Genomic DNA, 26,891 nt, shown 5'->3' with positions numbered 1-26,891 from the left:
AAATGCAAAAGCCCCCATTATCAGATAAAGATGGGAACATGCAATCATAAGCCTAGAAGAGGTCATTTATTTCCTGTGCCTCTGCTATTCACACAGATAGTTCTCCATCTACATTCTTTCAAATGCTGTGTGTGTGATTGCTGTATCTTCTTTGATATCATCTTATATTTCACTATTCACATTCAGAAAGTTTGTTCAATTCTAGCCTCACTCGTACTTTCTATAATTTAAATTCATTACCTCTAATCCTGTTTTCAGTTGAAGCAAAGAGTAGACGATACCATCAAATTATATCTGTTTTCATATTTGAAGATTGGATTGGTTTCAGCTTCCATTTCTTTATAGTGGAAAACATTTCTTTAAAATATTATGCATTGCAAATTATTTTCATGCCCTTTGTAGTTGGGTCAAGAGCAGAACAAAAAAATACATATGGGAGTAACAATAATAAGACTAGTGAGATTAATCCTGTAGTGATGTACTATTTCTCTAAGGCTGATTGTGTGGTAAGGGAGACATGTGAGAAGTGCACATGTGAGTAAATGAAGTGGCATCGACAGAAGCCTGTCATGAGGGGTAGAGCAGAAGTTATGTGAGTAATCAAACTGGATTTGATATACTAGGCAAAGTCTGTGCCTCTCACCCTCAGTAACCATCCTGGCTTTCTACAGAAAATACATTGTTGTAGAAAAAAAATCAATGTCACCATGAAAATATAATTAAAGGAAGATATCCTGAACTTTTATTAGGCAATACTAAGTGAATATGCAAGGAAGAACTTTTACTAATAATTAAAGTATGAAATCATTTCAAAGAAAAATGAAATGAGACTGGGGCTAACTTTTCATATCCTTCTACTTCATTTTCTCTGGAGTTTTTAATAAAGCAATACAGCTATTTTGGTTTTTTTTTTTTTTGAGAATATAAAGCAAGAATAATCCAGAATACCATGCTCTTTCAAGATAGAATTGATTCTATATTCCACTTCATGGAATTTATACAGGTATATAGTGGAAAGAAGAAACAGAAAGAGTCATCAAAGGTGTGTAGGTTAATGTTCATTCATTTAAGGTGAAGGGAGAAGCTTTAAAAAGACTCCAATTTGTAACTGACCACCAAGTAGAAACTGGGTGTTAAAACATGAATCTACCAATGTATGAAACACACACACACACACACACACACACACACACACACACACACACACACCATGTTCAACTGGGCATAAATATGCCAAGAATCATGGAGATTCTGCCGGTGTGGTTCCACAGGGCCAGTCTCTTCACCCACTCCAGCAGGTCACATATAGAAATTATATTTATGTACATATATGCCAAGCTGAGCGTGTGTGTAAGTCTGTATGTGTGTGTGTGTGTATGTGTTTCTGATTATGCAAGTGATGCAGAGTCAATACCAAATCTCTTTGCATTGAGAAAACAGGAAGAGTAAGCAGGAATTTTTCCCTGCATGATCTATAGATCGCGGCTTCCAGTCCCTGTGGTTCCTATGGTTCTTAGTAAATGTTTCCTCCTTATCAGGGCACAGAGGGAATTTTGAGTGCAGTTAATTTCATTCGTTTCCCCCCAGTAATTTTAAAGAATCCCTTAGACTTATTCTCAGGCCTCATATTTGAGTTTTCTTCATGGCCAGTTCTGGTATCAGTTGTCTTCGGTGCTAATCTTTAACTTGGCTGCTGTGTTTTCAGATTTCCTGTAATTTTTAAGATTTTTTTTTTTACATCTCCACCTATTATTTCTTACTGCATACAAGATTATGTTTTCAACAACATATTTTTTCATTTTCCTACTGGTAATAAATGTCTTTGTTTTCAAAAATACCTCCATATTTATTCACTACTTTCTTCTTCTCTTATTGGATATATTACTTTACTGTGCATATCAAATTTTAATTATTTTTAAACGTAAGTTTTTTTGATTACTTTGTAATTTCACATCTTATACCCTAATCCCAGTCATTTCCCAGTTCTTGTATATCCATCCATCACTCTTGTAGCATTTCCCCCAAAAGAAAACAAAGAAATAATAAAAATAAAATTAAAACAGTGAAAAAAGTAAGAATATTAGTGAAGAAACAAGCAAACAAATAAAAACCCCACTTTGATCCTCCATCTTTCCCACTTCTTCATTGTCTCTTCATTCATCTTAGTGGCATTGTGTATCATGTAGTATACTCTTCTGTCCAAACACCTTTACTTGCAAATGTTTATTGTGTAATCTGTTGTTGGTCAGTTTCAAGGCTTCTGGATTCTGGTACTCCATCAACACTGAACCCTTATAGAATCTGCTCTTGGATATCCTGCTGTTGCCCAGAATCATGGAGATTTTGCCGGTGTGGTTCCACAGGGCCAGTCTCTTCACCCACTCCAGCAGGTCACAGATGGGGTAGATTTTAGGGAGTGCCCACTCAAAGACCTGAGTGTGTGCCTGGGTAGTGGCTGATTTGGTTATTCTGGACTGCTGGGACCAACCCCCTCAGGTGAGGGGTGGAGCCAACTCTCCCAGGCCCATGGTGAGAGGTGGAGCATCTTTCCCAAGTGTGGGGGTGGGGGTGGGGCAAAGTGGGGCAGTAGCTCTCTTATGAGGGCAATCAGTTCTCCCATGCAGGGATCATGGGGTCTGCTATCCCAGGGCACGCAAGTGGCAGAGTCTGCTCTCTGGTGAAGCAGAGGGCAGTAAGGGGTGGGACCAGATCAACAAGGTTCTTGTACTTTAACACATTGTCCAACACATGGTTCATATGGGCCCCTGTGGTAACATTGGTGATGGACATCAACACAGACCCCAGCTGTAGCAGGAGCATGGACCCAGACATGCCCAGCAGCAGCAATTTGGGCTCAGATATCTCCATGGCCCTGGGTGGCAGCACAGACTTCACAGATCAGCATGGGCCCAGCAGTAGAATGGTCCCTGGATTCCAACATGACCCCAGGAGGCAGCTCAGACTCTAGGCAGTCACACAGCCATCAATGGTAATAGGAGCCATGGACATCAACACATACTTTGGCCACAGTATAGCCATAGACCCAGACATGGCCCCTGGCCACAGCTCAGGCCTGAATGTTACCATGGTCCTGGGTGGCAGTTCAGGCCATCGCAATCTGTATGGTCCTGGAAGCAGCACGACCCTCAGGCAGCAATATGGCTTCCAGTGTCAGCCTAGCTCCTAGGCATTTGCACACCCTTTGGAGGTAACAAAAGCTACAGATATCAACAAAGCCCCTGGCTTTGGTAGCATCATGGTCCCTGATGTGGCTCTAGGCTACAGTTTGTGCCTAGACATCTCCATGATCCCTGGTGACAATGCAGGCCACTCAGATTGGGAGGGTCCCTGTGGTGGCATGGCCCTTGGGCACCAATTTGGCCACATGTGGAGTCCCAAATCCTGAGCATCCTCATGGCCTTTGGTGGTAATAGGAGCCATGGATATCAATACAGACTACTGCTGCCACAGGGCCAAGGACTTAAACATGGCCGTCACAAGCAACCCAGGCCAGGATGTCACCATGACCCCTGGTGGCAAGCAGGTCACCCACATCAGCCTGTCCCTCACCACCTTTGCCTCTTCCGATCTACCTGTCTACAGGACATGAACCATTCTGCCTGCCTCCCTCCCTCCCTCTCTCTCTCCCTCTCTCTCTCCCCCATACCCCACCATATATTTGCTCACTATAATGGTGTCCAGCTGCCTTGCACCACAAGACTGTCCTTCACCTAACCCATCCTAATGGTGCCAGGAAGGCCAATTAATTTTTTTTAAGTTTTGTGTATGAGCGCTGTACCTATATCACTATATCACGCCCATTTCTCTCAAACTCATCCTGTATTCCCCACCCTTGAAAATTCATGATGGTGTCTTCTTTAATTGTTATTGGTGTATATACGTGTGTGTGTGTGTGTGTGTGTGTGTGTGTGTGTGTGTGTGTGTGTGTGTGTAGCCTACCAAGTTGAATTAATTTGCTCATATGTACATGTCCATGGCAAACCACTTAAGATCAAATTTCCCATTGGGGAGCTCTTCCCTGGAGGAAATTAATTCTCCATCTCTCAGCAACCATGACTACTTGTCAATTGTTTCACTTTTTAATTTTTTTATTATATTTATATAGTTGGTTTATTTTTTTAAAACAGAGTTTATTTGTGTTGCCCTGGCTGTCCTGGAACTCAGAGATCCACCTGCCTTTGCCTCTCAATTAAGGATGTGTGCCACCACTGCCTGGCTAACTAGTTATTAATATTTACATAATCTTTTAAGTTTTTCTTTGAAAATTTCATAGATACATGCAATGTATCTTGATCCTATCCAACCTCACTCTAGTGCTGCAACTTCTCTGGTAGCTTGCCTCCAACACATCTCCTCTCTCACATTCATATCATTTTTTGTTAATTTGTAGCCCTCGGTGTCCAATCAGTACAATTCATATGTCCATATGGGGTCATCTACTGGGGAATGGACAACCTACTGCTGACCACATCACCAAAGAAAAGTGACTGTCCCTCCCAAGCAGTCATCTACAGTTAAAGCTGCAAATTCATAACTCATCTCCTCTTTGGAAAGGCCCTTGGAGGGTACCGAGCATTGCCAGTAGGAGAGGTATTCTCCTTTGGCCCTATATCTCTATTGAGTTATTAGCCTTTTTTTCCTAGTCAACACGCACCATGTTTCAAAGATGTCCTTAAATCAGTGTCTCTTCATCTCCAGTACAGTATCTGAGATTGGTTTGGTAATATATTATTTAGCAATCTGGATTTACTTTTTCTTAAATACTTATTATCCCTCTAATTAGATTAGAGAGCATGAATTTCTCAGCATTCTTCCATAATAGTAGCATTTTGGTAAATATAAAATTACATATTTTGATGTCAAAAACTTTCAATAAATTCTTGAGTTAATTTTTGTCATTAGAAAATAAAATGCCCTAACAAACTCAACTTACAGTCAGAAAGATTGTCTGGTGTCAGGTTGTATTTCTTTCACTGGTGTCTTGGTTCTGTCAGTCACGGGCTTGTGGGTGCAGAACTTGATCTCTGAGATGCACTTTGAAATGAAGCTGCTTCCCTAATAGCATCCAGGAAACAGAAAGTGTAAGTAAGGATGGGTGAAGAAAAGTTAAACCTTTCCAAAGCACATCCCCAGTGAGCTACTTCCACTTCCAAAAATTTCTACCACCTCTTAATAGTATTATGTATCCATCAATAGGTAAATCAACCAACTTGGATAAAGCCCTCATAAGCTAATCAATCACTCCCCCTAGAGCCTAAATATGAATGTCAGTTCCCTGGAAACCAAGCCATGAGGAACATTTCAGATCCTAACCATAACAGTAGGTTAGCTTCTGAACTAACAATGTTAACAGTGTTTGAGGTTGGAGAGCAAGAGATAAAATAGAATGAAAGTAAGTTGTATATATGCATGTGTTCAGTCTCAAAAATAAAACTGTAAGGAAACCAGGAGATAAAGTTAGGTATTTGCTCAATTCTTGGTAAATTTGTTGGCTACGTAAATATTAAATTGTGTATTAGTTTATTATGCTATAATGTTTAGCTTTATTGTTATTATTATTATTATTATAAAAATCTACATTTCCTACTAATTTTGGATAAATTTAATTACTTGGCAAGAGTGACTAGCATTTGCTCTTATACTTACAATACTTAAAGCTTTGTAAGATGTTCTGGAACACTCTTCCTATAAGTTCAAAGGATTTTGAAGTTTTTGAAGTTTATATTAATGAAAATTTTACTTAAAAATTTCAGACATGTCTTCAGAATCAAACACAGACTGACTCCTGCAGATACAAAAGTGGTTTATACATGCTTTTGTAGCATACAGATTAGATTAATGTAATTCTGTGTTTTCCCCTTATTCAGAATTCTCCTTGTAGAAATGTGACACACTGTATTTGGTCATAAGTAGTATTCATAATCCTCATAGGATAGTGAGAAATCTTGCCAGTTGAACTGTCTCTGCAGGCTTATTACTGTAAATTGTCTTGCATTTTGCATTTCATCCTTGTATATCTGTTGAATCCTAAATAATCATCATAGAGAAACAAATTCAATTCCACTAAAATTGGCTTCAGGAGCTGTTAGATTGTGAAGCATCCCTTTATTCTACTTAGTAACCAAGGAAGGCTCTTTGAAAACAATGTTGAATAGGCTCAAGTAAGCATCAGATGTGTCACACCACTCTGCTTCACACTTTTGATAGAAAAATGAACAACCGAAATTTGTTTTATATGCTGTTGTGTGAGATTTTCCTGTCCCACACTCCAGTGTGCTCTTGTGTGGCATGCAATCTGTGACTGATCACCTAAAGTAATTAAGCAGAAGAGAAATTGGGAAGGTTATGCACAATAGATCAATTGAAGTTCAGAAGAATTTTTTTTAATTTATGCAGCAGAATATTGCAGCATATATTACTAACAATGTGTGGTGTGTGGAAACAATTTCAGAATGACTTGCCTCAAACACTGGAGGCAAATTGAATATAATGATATAAAAATACTTCAACTTGCTGGGTGGTAGTGGCGCACGCCTTTAATCCCAGCACTCAGGAGGCAGAGGCAGGCAGATCTTTGTGAGTTCAAGGCCAGCCTGGTCTACAGAGTGAGATCGAGGACAGGCACCAAAACTACACAGAAAAACCCTGTCTCAAAAAACAAACAAACAAACAAACAAAACATTGCTCCAACTTATTGTGTTCCATCATTATGTGTTTTCCTATATCTACTGAATGGCAAACGAGTCATCAGTTGCCAGGCACCAAGGCTTCCTGTGTCTGCTTTGTGATCAGTGCTGCATTGGTCATGGAATGCAGGTGTCTCTTCAGTGGGATGACGTTATTTCCTTGGGGTTGCTGTTAGTATAGTAGTTCTTTGTTTAGTGTTGTGTGAACCACATTCTTTTATCTATGCCTATTGTGCAAGTTGATATCCCTACATCACATTGTGTGAAGTATGTTCTCTACATACTAACCATGAGCTGTCAACTTTTATCATTTTAATATTAATCATTCTTAGTTGAATGATATGATAGTGCATTATGGCTTGATATGTGCATCTGCAATGGTTAGTTACATTGAGCAATCACTTATAGACTTTTAGGCCATTTCTATGTTCTGACTTGAGAAATGTCTGTTTAGGTTGCTTGATCATTTTTTAAACCAAATTATTTAGTTTCTTGTTGTTACTTATCTTCTGGTCCCTTGTGCATTCGGGACATTAGCTATTTTTCAGGTGAATAATTTGAGATATTTTCTTCCATCTGTAAGTTGTCTGTTCACTCTACAATGGAAGACTTCATTTTCCTATTGTTCTCAAATTGTTTAGGTTTTGAATATCTTTATGAGCAAATCCTATATGCTATTTTTCTATAACATCATCTCAAAAGTGTTCAACTAATATCTACTGAAGTAGATTTTAACTTAAAGAAAGGACATACGTTTTTAATTTTTTTGTTTTGATAATTCGAGATCTGAGTGATTTTGCTTTTATTTCCTTCATGTTAAGCCAATAATAAAATTTCACAGTGATTTCTGGGGTGGGGCAGAAGGAAAGTGTATTCAGAATGATGGAGGCCCTGGCCTGGTTGGCCCGAGAAGGTGCAAGCAGGGGAGGCCTCACTGGGGAAGCTGGAGGAGCACCGACTGCCCGGCTGGCAGGTAGGTGATGTTCCGAGAGCGGGAGAGCTGGTAAGCAATGTCCTCAGCAGCCTCCAGCTTGCGCAGCTCGATCAGGCCATCACCTGCGGTGGCCAGTGAGTTGGCTATCAGCTTGGCTGCCTTGGAGTCACCCTCAGCAGAGATGATGGCTGCCTTCTTCTGCTGTTCAGCCTTTTCCACCACAAATCTGGCCCTCTCTGCTTCCTGCTGAGCCACCTGTTTGGCTTCCACTGCCTCTGTGAACTCCTTCCCGAAGGTCAGATGTGTCAGGGACACGTCATCCAGGATGAGCCCAAACGTTGCTGCTCTCTCTGTGAGGTCATCGCTCACCTGCCTCGAGACCAGCTCTCGCTGTGTGATCAGTTCTCTAGCATCAAAGCGAACCACTACTGACTTGAGGATCTCTGTGGTGATAGACGGCAGCACCCGCTCATCATAGTCCTCACCGATGCTGGTACAGATACGAAGAAGCTGGCTGGCTACCGGCCGGAAGAGGATGCATAGTGTGATGTTGACATTCTGCAGATCTTTGCTACCAGTGATGACTGGTACATTCCGGGGTCGCGAGCGGCAGTCAAAAATAATGGGTTTCTGTACCCAAGGGATGAGAAAGTGAGTCCCTTCCCCTACCACAATGTCCTGCACTCCACGGAATCGGTCAAAGATGACAGCTCTGTGCCCAGCATCCACATTATGTAAGGCAGAGTTCACCACGCCTCCCGCAACCGCTAGCGTTAGGCCGAACTTTCCGATGGACTCAAACACTTTGGCAACAATGATTCCTTCTGGTGCACCCACTCACACCTGCTTCCACTCTGACCTCCACATACATTTTTAATTTTTAATGAAACATTAATACTTTATATTTATTAGTTGTGTGGTTGTCAACTTCTAATTCACTCAAAACAAAAATGTTTTAAGTTGAATAAACTATCACTGTTTAATTGAACAAAAGTTCCTTTCACACCACAAATTTAAGAACTGCCCCAAATTAATTACTCACCCTATCTGATCACGAAAACTGTAATGTCTGTGTAATGTTGACTGTATAATGATCCTAACTTTTTTTTTTTTTTTTGGTTTCTTTGAGACAGGGTTTCTTTGTGTAGTTTTGGTGCCTGTCCTGGATCTCGCTCTGCAGACCAGGCTGGCCTTGAACTCACAGAGATCGGCCCGGCTCTGACTCCTGAGTGCTGGGATTAAAGGTGTGCACCACTGTCACCCGGCTGATGCTAACTAACATGTTTTACTACTTAGCCAATAAACTAACTTTAAATTATTTTTAAGAAATAATATTTTATTACCTTTCCTATAAATAATTTGGTTTAGTGCATTGATATCATGATGTCATTAATTTGTGAATAAAACAGTAACACATTTTTCCTTTATAATTAGTTTTCCATTTTTAATAGTATCATTAAATATTGGAATTTGTATTCATTCCATTTTAAACATCACTATAAAATTGTCAACACTAGTTTTGTCAACACTCGTGTCTGTCAATACTAAAGTAGTGGCTTGATCCTGAATTAATATACAACCCATTATTGGTGAAAAATGTTTAGCTTTGATGGAATAGGATTAATGTGGCATGGTACTTAAAATCATGTACTCCAGAAGCCACCTACTTCTGCTGAGGCATTAAAAGAATGTTGGATGCCAGCCAGGCTTGCACAGTGTTCAAACCCATTGCTTACATGTTTGACAGAAACATCTGGCAGGACAGCTGCTGACTTCTGGAGAGCCATAATGGTTTTGAGAGAAGGGAGACGTTGTTGTGCAGTTATTATCACGCTACTACTTCAGGTATCTGAACATGGTGAGCATTTGTGCTTCTCTGAGAGCATATGCTTTCTCAGTTCTACAGATGAAACTTCTAGATCATGTGTAACATTGAGTGTGGGGATCATCAAGTGGTTTTAAGCTATCAAAATGTTCCAAAAGAGCATAGAAGATGTGATGAAAATGTCTTGTTGTTTACAAGTGCCTGTCCAACAAGCCTTGAACTAGGTGACAAAAATTCATAGGCTAGCCTGTTACCAAGAAAAGCTGATGACAAAAACCCCTCTTGATTTCACACTCTGTCCTGGAAACGCTCACAAATAAGTCTGTCAGATTTTGTACCAATGAAAGGATTTGGGATTAGCTTTGTTTATCTCAGCTGTTGTGAATTCTCCTTTTCTATCTTTTTTTCTTTCTCTCTTAGAACGATGATTATTAAGAGATGTGACAGCTGCCAGTGAATCTATCTGTTCTTTGACTTTTAGAGCGATATTTCATATGCCATGTGCACCCATAAAAATAATGATCTAGAGGTTTTGGGGGAACCTTTCCCTCTAACACTCAGAAACTGACATTTATGATTTGGTCCCATAATAACCAGGTTAGATAGTCTGTCTTCATTTGAATACTGTTGCATTGTATTATTGCAATTAATGGAGCAGTTTGTAAAGAGATATAATCATGACTAGGGTGGGCATGTTCACATTTTACTTCCCTTTGCTGCTCAAGCTGAGAGTCCGAATACGAGATTTTCATGCATTGATTTTTATATTCTTTGTTTCATCAAATGTTAATGATAGCCTACAATGTGCAGGGTATTCTAGTAAGTGCCAAATACACAACAGTGACTGAAATGGATGCAATCACTGCCTTCCTGTAGTTCACAGGTTAGTCACAGAAGTTAGGTATTCAAATGCCTCCAGAGTAAAGGAGGTAAAGAGGATGAGTGAAGCTCTAAATAGAAACCTGTAATTAGTGGTGGAGGATGTGCCTGAAGGGGAAAGAAAGTTCTACCAGATGGAATCAAAATTCAAAACATGTTTAAACAATGAATCATACTTTTAAAAAGAATATACTCCCACAGTCTGAGCACTTGGGCTCTCCACCAGGAGTTTTACCTTCTTGTATATATCACAGCATGGATACCCTGGAGGCAGTAAGAATCTCTATGCACTCAGGATGCTTCTCAAACTTAGCTTTTGTCCTGAGAGCAACAGTGGGCAAAACTGGGCTTTGAAGAATTGAGCCACATTGAATGTCAAGTTCCTGTCACTTTAGATGCTGGTGGTCTACCACTCTGTAGTGAACTGGCATAGCTATACACCTGGTACTTCTGGGAAGTATAGTTTGTCTCATTAGTAGCTTTTTATGCAATAAGCAACCTGTTTTTTATTCTATAACATGGGAAAAATTTGGGGTGCTGGATTTATTTGTTCAATCTCATTTATTTGTTAGAATTTTATTGTTGAGGGTTTCATAAATATATAAAATGTTCAAAGCATTGAATTTGTTTTAAAAAAAATAAACAAAATGTCATAAGATTAATAGAATCTGACTATCAGTCTATTTCCACACTAGAAATATCCATATGTTCTTGACTGAGCATCATATACAATTCAAATTTAGTGATTAAATCAATACCAAAACATATAATGTGACTAGACATATCTATACCTATACACAGACTGCTGTACTATGTAGATGTGAGAATCGCAAAACTTTTGGTACAACAGCTTTTTCAGAACAGAGAAGTTTCTTAAGTAACTCTCCTTACCTGAAACTAGGGTATTTCTATATCATACAATAAAGCACATGGATTAAATCATAGTAATAACAAATAATAAAAATTAATAACAATAAAATAGCAAACATTACTAGTTTTATGTTACAGACAATTAACATGAGAAAAACAGAACAAAGTTAGTATCAAACAAATTTTCCAAATCATTTTATTATTAATGGATATTGTTATTATTGACTCTAGAAATTCTATTCTTCTTAGGAATCAGATCTTCCTTATCTATAGCTGCACCTACATTATCTATTGTAGCTAGAGTTTTCCTGCCTGGCCCACAGTCAAGACAAATCTCTCTCACCTGCCAGTCCCACAGCCGCTCAGACCCGACCAAGTAAACACAGAGACTTATATTGGTTACAAACTGTATGGCCGTGGCAGGCTTCTTGCTAACTGTTCTTACAGCTTAAATTAATCCATTTCTATAAATCTATACCTTGCCACATGGCTCGTGGCTTACCGGCATCTTCACATGCTGTTTGTCATCGTGGCGGCTGGCAGTGTCTCTCTCTCAGCCTTCCACTTCCCAGCTTTATTCTCCTCCTTGTCCTGCCTATACTTCCTGCTGGTAAGTAAGAGAGATTTGCCCTGACCGTGGGCCAGGCAGGAAAACTCTAGCTACAATCTATCAATTTACTTATCTACCTATTCATCCTCTCTCTCTCTTGCTCTTTATGTGTGTGTTTGTGTGTCGTGTGTGTTTTTGTGTGTATGTGCGTGCGTGTGTGTGTGTGTGTGTGTGTGTGTGTGTGTGTGTGTATGAATATGACATAACTCAAATGTGAAGGGCAAAGGACAAGATTAAGGAGGAATTCTCTCATCATGTGGGGCCTAGAGAGCACACTCAGGCCACTGATCTTGGCAGAAAGAGATTTAACCTGCTAAGCCATCTTGCCGTTCCCCAGATACTTGTTTATAATGCTTTATGTTAACTGGGTAATGTTTTGAGAGAGTTTTCTTTAATTAAAGTTTTCCTCATATGATTAAAGTATATGAAGTTTTCAGCAGTACTCCATAAGTTTTTCATCAAAATGATGATATAAAGTTATAAAAATATTTAGGTGTCTGTAACACATATCTCAGCCTTCATCAAGATTTCTAAGATCATATAATTAAATTGTTTATGTCTTTATTGGGATATCCCACTGAGGTTAGCTAATTCTACATTTGTTATTCGATTTGAACCATAAAAATATTATTAATAGAGAGTAGGAATGCTTTGGATGGCTCTCTTCTGCAAAGAAATGTGAGAAATTAGTATTGTATTGCTCACAGCATGATGAAATGTTGGAATAAAATTTCTGGGAGTGATTGAAGAAAACTGATGCACTGAAACAGGGGTTTAGTGATAGTTTAAAAAATAATTTAGATAGTCATTAATCATTCCAGTGGCATGCAGTCAGTGATCTCCTGGGACTTAGTTCAAGTTGCTATTGCTGTGATGAAAAACCAAAACCAACATGAGGAAGAAAGAGTTGATTTTGCTCACACTTCCATGTAACAGTTGATTATCAAAAGCAGTGAGGGCAGGATCCTGGAGGCAGGAGCTGGTACAGAGGCCATGGAGGAGTGCTGCTTACTGGTTTACTCCCAATGGCTTGTTCAACCTCCTTTCTTACAGAACTCAGGGACACCAGCCCAGGGATGGCACCCCCCATCATCAATTGCTAATTAAGGAAATGCCTTATAGGCTTTTCTATAACCAAATCTTACAGAGGCATTTTCTTAACTGAAATTCCTTACTCTCAGATGACTTTTGCTTATGTAAAGTTGACATAAAACTATTCAGTACAGCCTGTTATTGGATTTTATTTTGAGACTGTTTTTCACACTGTAGCTCAGACTAGCCTGGAACTCACTATTGAAAAATTACCTAGATGATCTGATCCTCTTGCATCTACTGCCAAGTGCTTTGGTTACAGGCATGTGCCATAACACCCTCTCATGCAGTGCTGGGGAGTAAATACAATACTTTATGAATGCTAGGCAAGCACACAACTGACTGATCTACGTCTCTGGCCCATCCTTAGGTCAAATGTTAATACTTACAAATAAGATTTCAAGTCTTGTCTCTTTGAGAAGAAATTATAGACAATTCCCAGGCAAGCTATATGATATATATATATAGATATAGATAGATAGATAGATAGATAGATAGATAGATAGATAGATAGATAGATAGATATAGATATTCACAATTATGAAGTTCTTTTCCAAGCTTGAGGTGTGTGCAATTTTTTGAATTTTCAGGCTATTGTTTAAAAATTGGCAAATCTTAGTAACACTTAGCAGTAGACATCTCCTAACCTCTTGAAGATCTCTTTTCTTCCTGAATTACCCCTTATCTCAAAAGTTGGAGACTGAAATATCCTCCTTCCCAGTTGCTAGTGGAACCCTTAGGATAGTCAGGTGATGCAAATAGGCCACTAGGACCTTGGATCATAGCTCAGGCCTGCTTCCCGGTGGACACTCTTCTGTCCCCTCTTTCTCCCCCTCCTCCTCCTCTTCTTCTCTTTCTTTGTTGTCTTGTTCTTCTTTGACTTAATCTAACATGATCTTTTAGATTTATTTAAATTTTTTCATACACTATATTTTCATCATATTCTTTCTCCTTTCTCAGTTTCTTCCAGATCTTCCCTTTCTCTCTACTTACCCAACTGCATGTTCTACTTTGTGATTATGATGAGGTGTAAGCAAACCCATTATAACCACTCTGGATGCTGGCATGATTTCCAAGTCTCGAAATTATGAACCAAAGTAAATCCTCCCCAAAGTGCATCATTTACATATTTTGTTAAGGAGACTAGAACAGTATCCACTACAAAAGGTTTCCCCATTTTCAGTGTCCATCTTTTTATGCTCATAGGGAAAAAATTGAGAAGATATTCTGTTTCCTCCTGGGTTTATCAGTGTTGGAGACAGTCCTTCTATCTAATGTGGTACTCCCACTCAGTATCCTCCCTTACTCAGAACCATATAAAGGTTCCTTGCTTAACACAAGGCCACAGTGTTAATGCCATTCTACTACAGGTTCCCTGGGTCAGCCCTGCACTGACTTCTTAACACTCAACCCCCAGAAGTACTGTAGCTGTGTTTTAGTTTAGATATCTTTACCTTTGAATGCTTAGAAATGTGTTTGTTTGCATTCTAAATTGAAATAAGAAATTGTCACTTCATATATTACTTTTATTTTAAAATTTCTTTTAGACTTACTTTTCTGTGTGTGCAGATTTTGAGTGTGTGTGTGTATGTGTGTGTGTGTGTGTGTGTGTATGTGTGTGTGTGTGTGTGTGTGATGGGTGATGTCTTTCTGTATGCTGTGAATATGTGTTTCTCTGATTGGTTGATAAACAAAGTCATTTGGCCTATGGCAAAGTAGCATAGAGGCAGGTGGGAAATCCAAACAGAAAGACAGGAAGAAGGGGAGAGACACCAGCTGACAGTGAAGGAGAACCAACATGCCAACAGACTGGTAAAGCCATGAAACATATGGTAAAACATAGATTAATAGAAATGTGTTACTTTAAGATATAAGAACTAGCTAGCAAGAGGCCTACCATAGACCATACAGTTTATAAGTAATATAAGCCTCTGTGTGTTTAATTGGGTCTGAGCAGCTGTGTGACCGGGCAGGACACAGGAAAACTTCCAACTACAATGTCATATGAATGTCTAGTTCTCAAAGAGATCAGAAGAAAGTGTTGGAGCCCCTAAAGAGTTATGGATGGTTGTGAGCCATCATGTGAGAGCTGGGAATCAAACTGGGTTCTCTGAAAGAGTGTCAAGTGCTCTTGATGGCTGAGCCATCTATCCTGGCCTCATATAACAATCTTTCTTTGGAAGTAATGTAAGGAATAAGTGTGTTGGTCTTAAGTTAAAATTCTTTCACATTTAGATCATTATGGAGTCATTTTTGTAATTGAGGTTTCCTCTTCCAGGTGGCTGTAGCTTATATTAAACTGGCAAAAAATAAAAGAAAGAAAGAATGAAAGAAAGAAAGAAAAGAAAAGAAAAGAAAAGAAAAGAACAACAATAAAGGAAAAAACAGGCTTTTCCTACAATTATGGAATGGGAAGGGGTCATTAGTTCACATTTCTGTTCTCAACAAACAGAACTATCCATTTAATTTAGGTTAACTTCTTTGAGGAATTAGCTTTGTGTTTCCCAAAGTTATCCTTTCTTGGAACAAGCCTCTGACATGCCTTCTTTTTCCAGCTGATAGATCACAGGTGATCCCTCAGGCAGATAGTATTTTTCTTTGAGACCTAATGCCTGTCTTTAGTGATTTCAACATGGTTTCTGGCACTTTTATCAACAGAAATTGTATAAGCCCAAATTTCATCTTCGTTGTGTCTCTGCACTGAACCATGGACACATATTAGTTATGGGAACGGTAAGGCACCTCTCTTCTCAGGAAAACACAATGCTTCTAGAGAAGCAGTTTTCAACCTGTGAGCCATGACCCCTTAGGAGATAGCATATCAGATACCCTGCATATCAGATATTTACATTATGATTCACAACACTAGTAAAATTACAGTTATGAAGTATCAATGGTATAATTTTATGGTTGGGGATCACCACAACATGAGGAACTATATTAAAGAATTACAGTATTAGGAAAGTTGAGAACCACTGTTCTAGAGAGAAAAAAAAAAGCTCCTAAGAGCTCAGATTTTCAAATTTTAAAGGATAGATAATCTGATATGTTGTTGCTAGGTAACCTATAGGAATTTATTTTGTCTCCCTGTGCCTTTCATTTCTCATGTATACATTAAGTGAAAACGCTATTTGTCACTGGACTAGTAGAATGAAATGAATTATTACTTGTAAAATATTTACAACAGTTGTAGTACATAAGTGTCACATAAAACATAGGATGTTAATGGCATATATTGGTTTTGCTTGTTTGTTTGTTTGTTTTTTCGAGACAGGGTTTCTCTGTGTAGCTTTGGAGCCTTTCCTGGAACTTGATTTGTAGACCAGGCTGGCCTTGAACTCACATAGATCCGCCTGCCTCTGCCTCCCAAGAGCTGGGATTAAAGGCGTGCGCCACCACTGCCCAGTGCCATATGTTGTTAAGCCTCTGTGTTGCATGTGAACAGTTGGGAAGAAAGAGGAGCTTGACAACTATTGTCATGTTTGCTGTGTTTTTTTCTTGCATGTGAGGAATAATGTATGATGTCTCTTAATACCTCAGCTGTGAGGATATGTGAAATGAAGATGGATTCAACCAAATACAGATCAGTGCATTACTGCCTACAATAAAAGCTTCAATAAAAGTGTGTAAGGGAGAGAAACTGTAGTGTTTTACAGTACAGTGTGTGCCAAAATACTGGAACTTTAAACAATTAAAATAAATTTACAGTGATTAAGATCAAGCTTGGATCATGTCTAAGGGAAGGCAGATCATGCAGGTGAAGAGGTGTGAGAAAGCACTGGTGTGTCTCGGGGTTTGTTATCTCAGGGAAGCTATGGCTGACTGAAAACTCATGACTTCCGAGATTATTCAAGCACACTTGAGTCAGGCATCCTCCATTCCAATAGAGGTGACAAAACAGTGGATGCCTGAACTTCATCTCTGGGGCAGCAGAGCCTGAGAATCAGCATCTCTTTTCAAAACTCCCCAGAACAGTACAACATATGCTGCAAACTGAAAATCTCCACAGGGCTCTTTAGCTAGCAAGTGTCCACTCTGCAATAGCCACTGCAACTGCCCCCTTTGACTCCTTCTTCTCTACTTATCATGATTTGCTCTGATGCTCTGTTTCAAAGTGACAGGACAAACATAGCTTACTGTGTGTTAAGCAAGGGAACCTTCAGCATAGGAGAGTAGATTGATTACAGTTTTACATTATGAATGAGGTCATTATGTTTGAGGCATAGTGAATGTTTTGTGTTTCCATTTCCATTCATGACATCTTTTTTATTTGCCTTCTGATATACCTTGCTAAATCGTGTGTATTACTAATTACACTGTTTTAACAAGTAGTGTATATTTCCCTGGATAGTAATGAGCTAAGTATGGAATACCTAGGCAGTGTTCCCATGCTTGTGCAGTAGATTACTGGAGAAGCCTTTAAGAGACGCAGAACATTGTGCCTCACCCAAACACGATGATCAGAGCCACTGGAGATTCACTAGGAGTACTGGCTTCTTTTCACAGGCTAAGTAGCAGTAGAGTGTACTCAGTTTTGAGAACCATCTTAGGAATCATTTTCTTTCATTTAAACCCCTCTTCCTTCCTTCCTTCCTTCCTTCCTTCCTTCCTTCCTTCCTTCCTTTTTTTTTTAAATTTTTGAGACAGGGTTTTTCTATGTAGTCCTCCCTGTCCTGAACTTCACTATGTAGACCAGACAGGCCTTCAACTCATAGATATCCTCCTGCCTGTGCCTCCTGAGCGCTGAGAATAAGGCTGTGTGCCATCATGCCTGGTGAGAAACATTTTCTCGAGAGGTTCAAATAAAGAACATCAAAACTGAGGCTCTAAGGGGAAAAACTAGGCAGATTAATATTTGTTAAAACATTTTTTTTTTTTTTTTGGTTTTTCGAGACAGGGTTTCTCTGTGTAGCTTTGCGCCTCTCCTAGAACTCACTTGGTAGCCCAGGCTGGCCTTGAACTCACAGAGATCCGCCTGGCTCTGCCTCCCGAGTACTGGGATTAAAGGCGTGTGCCACCACCACCCCGCTGTTAAAACATTTTAAGGGAAAGACTGAATTCAGACAAGCTCACAGGATTATAGCAGGTGACTCTGAGGTACTGTCACTTAGACTGTCAGGCTAAGAATTTGTTTTTAATTTAATTGGTTGTCAGACATGATTACTTCTTCAGCATTTTGAAGCATTTCTTAAACATAAGTAAAATATTTTAGTAGATCATAAATGAAAAAAGACACTGTGGAGTGAATGCAACTAAAATTAGTTATATACATGTATGAAATTGTCAAACAGTAAAAAAATAATAAAAATAAAGACACAAACCTCCTTCTGATGCACAATAGATTCCATGTTCCTGTCTTCAGACTAAACATTCAATAAATATTTCTCCTACATCTATGAAGATATTATCAATATTTTTTGTATGAATAATGTTCATCATTTGAAGATGAATTGTGTAATTAGTATATATTGAATTACATACAATATGGTCACTAGAATCTTGTGTAATAAATATTTTAAAGCAGCCTTTTATGATAATTTAAAGTAACACCTAATGATGAAGTATAAAAAAAGGTGTGTATTCATATTCTTCTAAAATGCTAGCCAGATGTTCTCTGGAACTAGATCTCCCCCAGCATTCAGAACTTAAAACTTCTCAGGTGACTGTATCACATACTAAGACACAGCTAGTCTGCCAGAATCAGACATGACTGTGTGTATCACACACTTAGATACAGCTAGCCTGCAGGAAACAGAAGCTATGCTCTTTACATTTAGTGTATTCAGGTGAAAAGATGAAGGTTTTAGGCTAAAGTGTTAGAACACACATATGTGGGTTCAACATAGAAGAGTTAAAGAGTTCTTTTGTGATGGTCATAATAAAATATCATTATCTTACAGAGCCAATGTCACTACCACACTCCTCTCCCTCCTACCCTTCCAGATACCTTTCCTCAATCCCTCTTTTTCCTGTCCTGTTCCATGCTCTCCATCGGTTTCCTCATCATTGAAAAATAATTTTTCTAAAATAATGAGCACATTTCTGCCTAAGTGTTTCTCTTACTTACAAAATGTGTGTGTGTGTGTGTGTGTGTGTGTGTGTGTGTGTGTGTGTGTGTGAGAGAGAGAGAGAGAGAGAGAGAGAGAGAGAGAGAGAGAGAGAGAGAGAATTCTTGATGTTAGGTTTGTGGCATATGCTTGCATTCTTGGCACTCAGAAAGCAGAGACAGGAGAGCACAGGGTACATAAAGAGTTGGCAGCCAGTCTGAGCTACATAATTAGACTTTAGGATACAGTGAGAACCTTTCTTAATAATAGCAATAATAATTATTATTATACTGTGAAACTAGATCATTAAAACAAAAAGACATAATGGCTCAGAAACCATGTCCATCCAGTTGCCCTGAGCCATCAATGGTCTCTATGGGCAGATTTTTTTTCTTTGACTTTTTTTTTTAATTGTTCCTATCATACCAGTGTTTTCTTTTTTATTTATTTTTTTCTTTATTAAGAAATTTTCTACTCACTCCTCATGCTATCCACAGACCCCCCTCCTCTCTCCTCCAACCCCTCAGCCCTCTTTTCCAAGCCACCCTGCATCCCCACATCCCCCAAATCGAGGTCTCCCATAGGGAGTCAGCAGAGCCCAGCACACTGAGCCTAGGCAGGTCCAAGCCCCTTCCCACTGCACCAAGGCTGTGCAAGGTGTCACACCACAGGCACCGGATTCCAGAAGCCTGCCCATAGACCAGGGACAGATCCCGATCCCCCTGCCTGGGTGCCCCCAAACAGTTCGAGCCAAACAACTGTGTTCCATGTCCAGAAGGCCTACAGCCACCAGTCCACAGTTCATGGGCTTCCACCAGTGTGGCCGATCATCTCTGCACGTACTCCCATCATGATCTCAACGTCCCTCACCTGCAATATCTCTCCTCTCTCTCATCAATTGGATTCCCGAAGCTCAACCTGGCACCTGACCGTGGATCTCTGCATCTGCCTCCATATGTCACTGGACAAAGGCTCTATGATGACAGCTAGGTGATTTGCTAGGCTGGTCACCAGAGTAGACTGGTCCAGGCACTCTCTGGACCACTGCCAATAGACCAAGGTGGGGTCAACCCTGTGGATTCCTGAGAGCCTCCCCAGCACCCTGCCTTTTCCTATACCCATGATGTCCTCATCTATCATGGTATCTTCCTCCCTTTCCTCCCACTCTGTCCCTGTTCCAGCTTGACCATCTCATTTCTCTATGGGCAGATATTAAGAGACTGTATACACCTAGATGTAGCACAAGCAGGAAGTGCAAAAAAAACAGTGTTGGCAAGTGGTGAAAACTAGATTAGAATAAAATCTTTGTTCAGTTTTGAACTCCAGTTTGTTTGTATCCTGTACATATCTTGAGTGAGCCAAGAACTTGCTTATCGTATGTAAAAAGGAAACATAGTACCAGTCAGACTTACTATAGCAAAATCATGTTTATAAGTATCCTGACATATTATAGACATTGAGTGACGAGAGTGTTTCATTAATGTTTGATATGTGTGCATGTGTAAAACTATCAAATAAGCCACTGGATTTGTCTTCTTATCATAAAAGATAGGTGGTTCTCACTCTGATCAGGACCAGCTGCTGCTGTTTACTATGTGTATGCCCACATAACCATGACTGTAATTGAAGATGTTCAGGAAATTGTGGCCTTCTTAAATTTGTGAACTATTAAAATGATTTTATTCCCCACGTGTGTAAACAGGAGGTGATGTAGATTTCTCAGTTTCAACCATTTGGGACAAATACAATTTGATGCAATTTCAGGAGTTGATTAAGATACCTAAATAACACAAGACATTGGATTTGATTGGCATGTGGAATACATTCCATCACAGATTTTCAAAATGTTGTTCATTTGATTAATACAAATCTAATTCTGAAAAATTAAAATAGGCAGTTTGGCCTAACACCCTACCTCAAAAGTCAAAACATTATAGAATGTCCTATATCACTTTGTAGATTTTTAAAGAAATTTGTGGAATAAAAATGTTTTCTGCTCAAATCTTTTGATTTTCATTGATGTCCAAGTCTTTCCTCACTATTTGGTTTGCCATTGTGTGTCTATTTTCTGCAAGGAGCGTTCAGCTTCTTGTTGACTCATCTGCTCTATATGTCATAGCTGAGTGGTCAGCACAGAGCATAAATGGTGTTGTTCTTATGGGCAAATCCGGTAATGAAACCAAGTATTCTTTTTCAGAATGAGAAATACTTTCTCCCTTTCAAGCGAAAAGCAAGAACACTGTGCTTTATGGTACTCAGTCTTGCATGGATATCACTAACTTTTGAATCAACAAACAGGAGGAGCAAACACTGGCCCAGAGCTAGATATTTGGTGCATTTGTGGAGGAGATGTGCTGTATTGACTGACAACTACTGGATTCCAAGTATACTTCAAAATCTTGGAGTAAATATAGCTTGTCTTCAGGCGATACCAGAAAGGGGAGGGGGTAAAGTAAAAGGAAGACAGAATATTTGACTATCAAAAGAACGGCTTAGAATTCAAATGGAAAATCGAGTCCAAATTCAAGAGTAGTAATAGACATTAAAGGCCAGCTACATGTTCCATTTAGGGAACAAGAAGCCTTACATATTGTTCCGTAGGCTTCTTACCAACTAATTTCAGGGAAATTTAAATTTCTTCAGACCTATTTTGTTGTCCATAAAATGGAATTTGGAACAGATTACTGGTTCTCAACCCATAAATTTCATGAAGTACTGCAACATCTGAATTAGTTGTGTTGGTGGAAGAACAGGATCTACACTTAGCTGTCTTTCAGCCAATACTACTCTGCAGTCAGGACAGTGAAACCTGAACTAGATGATTCTAAGCTTCTGAGGACCTGACACCGGGAAAGGGCTGCAAAGGTAATCATACATGCTGAACTCAACTAGAATACATTTGTACACTCATGAATGTCCACTTCCTTTGGAGATTGTTAGAAGGTTTCATTCTAATTTATCATCCCCCAAAAGGATATCATGCATTTTGTTATGATTTTACTCTCTTCTTTTTTTTAATTTAATTTTATTTTATTTTACAATATAATTTAATTCTACATATCAGCCATGGATTCCCTTGTTCTCCCCCCTTCCACCCCCCTCCCCTTCTCCCCAGCACACCCCCCATTTCCCAGGGCAAAGACTCCCCCGAGGATTGAGATCAACCTGGTAGACTCAGTCCAGGCAGGTCTAGTCCCCTCCACCCAGGCTGAGCCAAGCGTCCCTGCATAAGCTCCAGGTTTCAAACAGCCAACTCATGCACTGAGCACAGGACCCGGTCCCACTGTCTGGATGCCTCCCAAACAGATCAAGCCAATCAACTGTCTCACCTATTCAGAGGGCCTGATCCATTTGGGGGCCCCTCAGCCATTGGTTCATAGTTCATGTGTTTCCATTCGTTTGGCTATTTGTCCCTGTGCTTTATCCAACCTTGGTCTCAACAATTCTCACTCATACAATCCCTCCTCTTTCTCGCCATTTGGACTCCCGGAGCTTCACCCGGGGCCTGGCCGTGGAATTCTGCATCTGGTTCCCTCAGTCATTGGATGGGGTATCTAGCACAACAATTAGGGTATTTGGCCATCCTTTCACCAGAGTAGGTCAGTTCGGGCTGTATCTCGACCATTGCCAGCAGTCTATTGTGGGGGCATCTTTGTGGATTTCTGTGGGCCTCTCTAGCACTTTGCTTCTTCCTATTCTCATGTGGTCTTCATTTACCATGGTCTCCTATTCCTTGTCCTCCCTCTCTGTTCCTGATCTAGCTGGGATCTCCTGCTCCCCTAAGCTCTCTTTCCCTCGACCCTCACCCTTCATTACCCCCACTCATGTCCAGGCTGTTCATGTAGATCTTATCCATTTCTCCATCATTGGGTGATCCCCGTGTCTTTCTTGGGGTCCTGTTTTCCAGGTAGCCTCCCTGGTGTTGTGAGTAGCAATCCAGTCATCCTTTGTTTTACATCTAGTATCCTCCTATGAGTGAGTACATACCATGTTTGTCTTTCTGAGTCTGGGTTACCTCACTCAGGATGATTTTTTCTAGATCCATCCATTTGCCTGCAAACCTCATGATGTCATTGTTTTTCTCTGCTGAGTAGTATTCCATTGTGTATATGTACCACATTTTATTTATCCATTCTTCAGTTGAAGGGCATCTAGGTTGTTTCCAGGTTCTGGCTATTACAAACAATGCTGATACGAACATAGCTGAACAAGTGCTCTTGTGGTGTGGTTGAGCATTCCTTGGGTATATGCCCAAGAGTGGTATAGCTGGATCTTGGGGGAAATTGATTCCCAATTTTCTAAGAAAGCAACATATTGATTTCCAAAGTGGTTGTACAAGCTTGCATTCCCACCAGTAGTAGAGGAGAGTTCCCCTAGCTCCACATCCTCTCCAGCATAAGGTGTCTTCAGTGTTTTTGATCTTAGCCATTCTGACAGGTGTAAGGTGGTATCTCAGAGTCGTTTTGATTTGCATTTCCCTGATAATTAGGGATGTTGAGCAATTCCTTAAATGTCTTTCAGCCATTTGAGTTGAGAATTCTCTGTTTAGTTCTATAGCCCATTTCTTAATTGGACTGTTGGGCATTTTGATGTCTAATTTCTTGAGTTTCTTATATATTCTGGATATCAGTCCTCTGTCAGATGTGAGGTTGGTGAAGACCTTTTCCCATTCTGTAAGCTGTTGTTTTGCCTTGTTGACCATATCCTTTGCGCTACAAAAGCTTCTCAGTTTCAAGAGGTCCCATTGATTGATTGTTTCTCTCAGTGTCTGAGCTGCTGGTGTTATATTTAGGAAGTGATCTCTGATTTCACTCTCTTCTTATTCCTACTTGCCTCATATGCAGATTCTTGGCCTGCATGAAATTGTGTGTTTATACCTTTGTTGGTTTGGGTTTTTCTTTCACAACACAAATACTGCTCATCTTCCTTGTAACATTTGTTAATTTGGCTCTAATCTAGCAAGCAAAAGTTAATATGAAATTTATTTTATTACTAATTCTTATAAAAATAAAGATAAACCACAATTTTAAAACAATATGGGTATGAAATAACAACCCATTTCCTGCATTAGTCACTGATACAAAAGTAGAGAAAATTCTGACCACATTAAAAATTTGTAAATATGATTTAAATGCACCTGAATAACTTCCTTAGATATTCACAATATTTAACAGAATTTTTCTCTCCTGAGTTTTCATATATAATATATAAACTGCAGTGAGTTTATTGTGAGGCCTGTTTTGTCAATGAAAAGGAAATGAAGTTTCTCATTGAGAAATAAAGATGTTAGTATGAAAATATGAAGACTTAAATGCTGAAAGTTTTCCAGGAAGCCCATAGCTGCTATTGTCCTGGTTCTTAACATTGTTAGTACATTAATGACTAGCTGTTTTGAAACAGAGTATCTTAAAAATGACCCATGGTCTTTTGCCATAGTCTTCAAAATGATCATCTCCTGAATTTTCTTTCACTGTTAGTTGTATTTTGCTTTTAAAGTATATGTAAATTATAAATAACATGTGAAAATGTTAGCATCTGCCATTTAAATTTGTTTTGAGAATTTGGGAGTCAAATTAAGAGAAAGAAAAATGTATATTAATTGAATTGTACATTTTGGGTTCCTCAAAATACACAGGAACTCCAACTGAATGTTTCACTTTAAATGATGAACAGCCAAACTACTCAGATGGATCTGGTCTGATTTTATTTGTAGTTATCCATTTATCTATAAAGACGGAGCAACACTCAGCATTTATACATGTAAGGTTCTCAACAAAATGTAATAAGAAATGTTAAGGGGAAGTTTTCAATTTACATCAAAGTATGAAGCTCAATTTAAGCACTGGTAGAAAAATAAGACTGTAGCAAACTAGTAGCCAAACTGGATACTATTTGTGTCTAAGCATATAATAGTTCCAGGAATGGGAATTAAAAATATTAACAGACTCGCAGCCCTTTTTAAGATAAGTATATGTTTTTATTACACACACATACATCACTACCACCATCATATGTGTCCTTAGATTTAATACGATGAGAAGTTTGACAGGATATAAAAGGGTTTGAGATTTTGTGTATTGGTTTCTTCATTTATGACACTGGAATTTGAATATAGCACTGCTCTGCATAGCATCCAAGTTGTTCAATCAGAATAGTAGTCTATCCATATATTAAGATCTTTTAAAAAGTGGACTTTTGTGGATCTCAGTTCCAGTGGACACATCCACAAAACACTGCAGTGCCTGAGGCTCAGGGAGCATTGCTGGAAATGGTGAGGAAAGACGAGAAGAGCGTAGGGTCAGGGAGTTTGCTCTGATATTACATCTCCCAGGAATGTCAGAAACTAAACATCAAAGTCTCACAACGCAACTGCCCAAACATGAGCTGACGAAGATGAAACCAATGGACATGCCAGAGTGGATGAGGAGAGCCCACCATGCCTCCACTCTACACAAGAAACTGTAGGCAACTTCGGAAAGCTGGGAGTGGGAGAGATGGTCTTGTCCAGTGACGCGCACATCAACTGGTTGTTCAGTACCAAATGGTCAGCCCTGAAACCATACATGCAAGTGTAATCAGACTTGCCAGGTTATATTTAGGAATGTGTATATATGTATAGATATATACATATTTGCCAACAATAAGGATCAGTGAAGAAAGGAGGCCATAAATTTAAAAGAGGGATATATGGGGTGGTTTGGAGGGAAGAAAGAAAAGGGAGAAATGTAATTCTATTATGAAATGTCTCAAAAATACGTTTTTAAAAAAATTAAAAATGAGATCTAGACAAACACACATGGAAAGATTTATTCAACCACAAAAATAATTATGTATCCAAATGGAGAAATGGATGCAAGCTGAGGTCATCACAGAAAGTGAAATAAATCAGATGCAGGAATACAACAACTGCATGTTCTCTGTCATATGTTCATCCTAGATTTGATATAGATTATCTATCTATCTACTATCTATCTATCTATCTATCTATCTATCTATCTATCTATCTGTCTGTTTATCCATCCATCCATCCATCTATTTATCTATCTATCTATCTATCTATCTGTCTATCTATCCATCCATCTATATCTATCATCTGTCTGCCCATCCATCATCTCATCTAGTCTATGCATCTATTTGGAAGAAGAAAGGGGACCGGTTGTTGGGGTGGATTAGGTGAAGTGTATGGGAGTAAATATGGTCAAAGGATATAATATATTTAAAATAATAAACTATATTTCTTTGTTTAAAAATTTTCATAGTGGTCCAAATCTATGAAAAGTCTTAAAACTACATTGTATTATATTTGAAATAGTAAAAAAAATTTCAGCACCTCAACTGTTTTTAAAGGCTGTTAAAGTAATAGAGATGTACTGTGAAAAATAAATAGTTACATGTTCACATAGGTTAAAAAATTACAGTAAAATATTTTATCATATAGTTAGTGGTTACTGATATTAGCTACCCATTTTGAATACATTTTTACTTTAGATTGGCTTTACCAGGGATTAAATATTACAGCAATTCTTGCTGGATGGTGGTGGCACATGCCTTTAATCCCATTACTCAGCAGGCAGAGGCAGGCAGATCTCTGTGAGTTCATGGCCAGCCTGGTCTACAAAGCGAGTTCCAGGACAGCCAGGACTGTTACACAGAAAAATCCTATCCCAGGGGGAAAAAATAGAGCAATTCTTAACAAAACTCCTACAAGTTTTGAGAATTTATGTATGTAGCCGTCCCTTCGTACTTTGGGGGCACTGGGTCAAAAACATGGGACAGATGTCAAAACAGATAAATGTTAATGTTCATAAAGTATAAGGATTTTCATTTTTATTAAACTTATTTTTCTGTATAATCTGGAGAATGAGCTTAAATGAGCCATATGTTTGATTTTCAAGTCAGTTTATTAAGTATGTAGCAATCCAAAGTA

At 39.0% G+C, this 26,891-nt stretch overlaps 2 protein-coding genes across 2 annotated transcripts in view; one reads left to right on the top strand and one right to left on the bottom strand.

The window, feature by feature from the left end:
* Naaladl2 (N-acetylated alpha-linked acidic dipeptidase like 2) overlaps positions 1-26,891 on the top strand; it is an 865,055-nt gene that overhangs the window by 200,269 nt on the left and 637,895 nt on the right. The window lies entirely within an intron of this gene.
* Positions 7,496-13,920, bottom strand: LOC131912785 (prohibitin 1-like). Its single transcript, XM_059265064.1, has 2 exons — positions 13,911-13,920; positions 7,496-8,462 (listed from the first exon to the last, which is right to left on the bottom strand). Exons 1-2 carry the CDS (start codon positions 13,918-13,920, stop codon positions 7,639-7,641), a joined length of 834 nt encoding a protein of 277 aa, XP_059121047.1. The 3' UTR covers positions 7,496-7,638.

Source organism: Peromyscus eremicus, chromosome 6 (genome assembly GCF_949786415.1).
Source record: "Peromyscus eremicus chromosome 6, PerEre_H2_v1, whole genome shotgun sequence".
NCBI classification, from domain to species: Eukaryota; Metazoa; Chordata; class Mammalia; order Rodentia; family Cricetidae; genus Peromyscus; species Peromyscus eremicus.
This window is presented reverse-complemented; position numbering and strand designations above follow the sequence as displayed.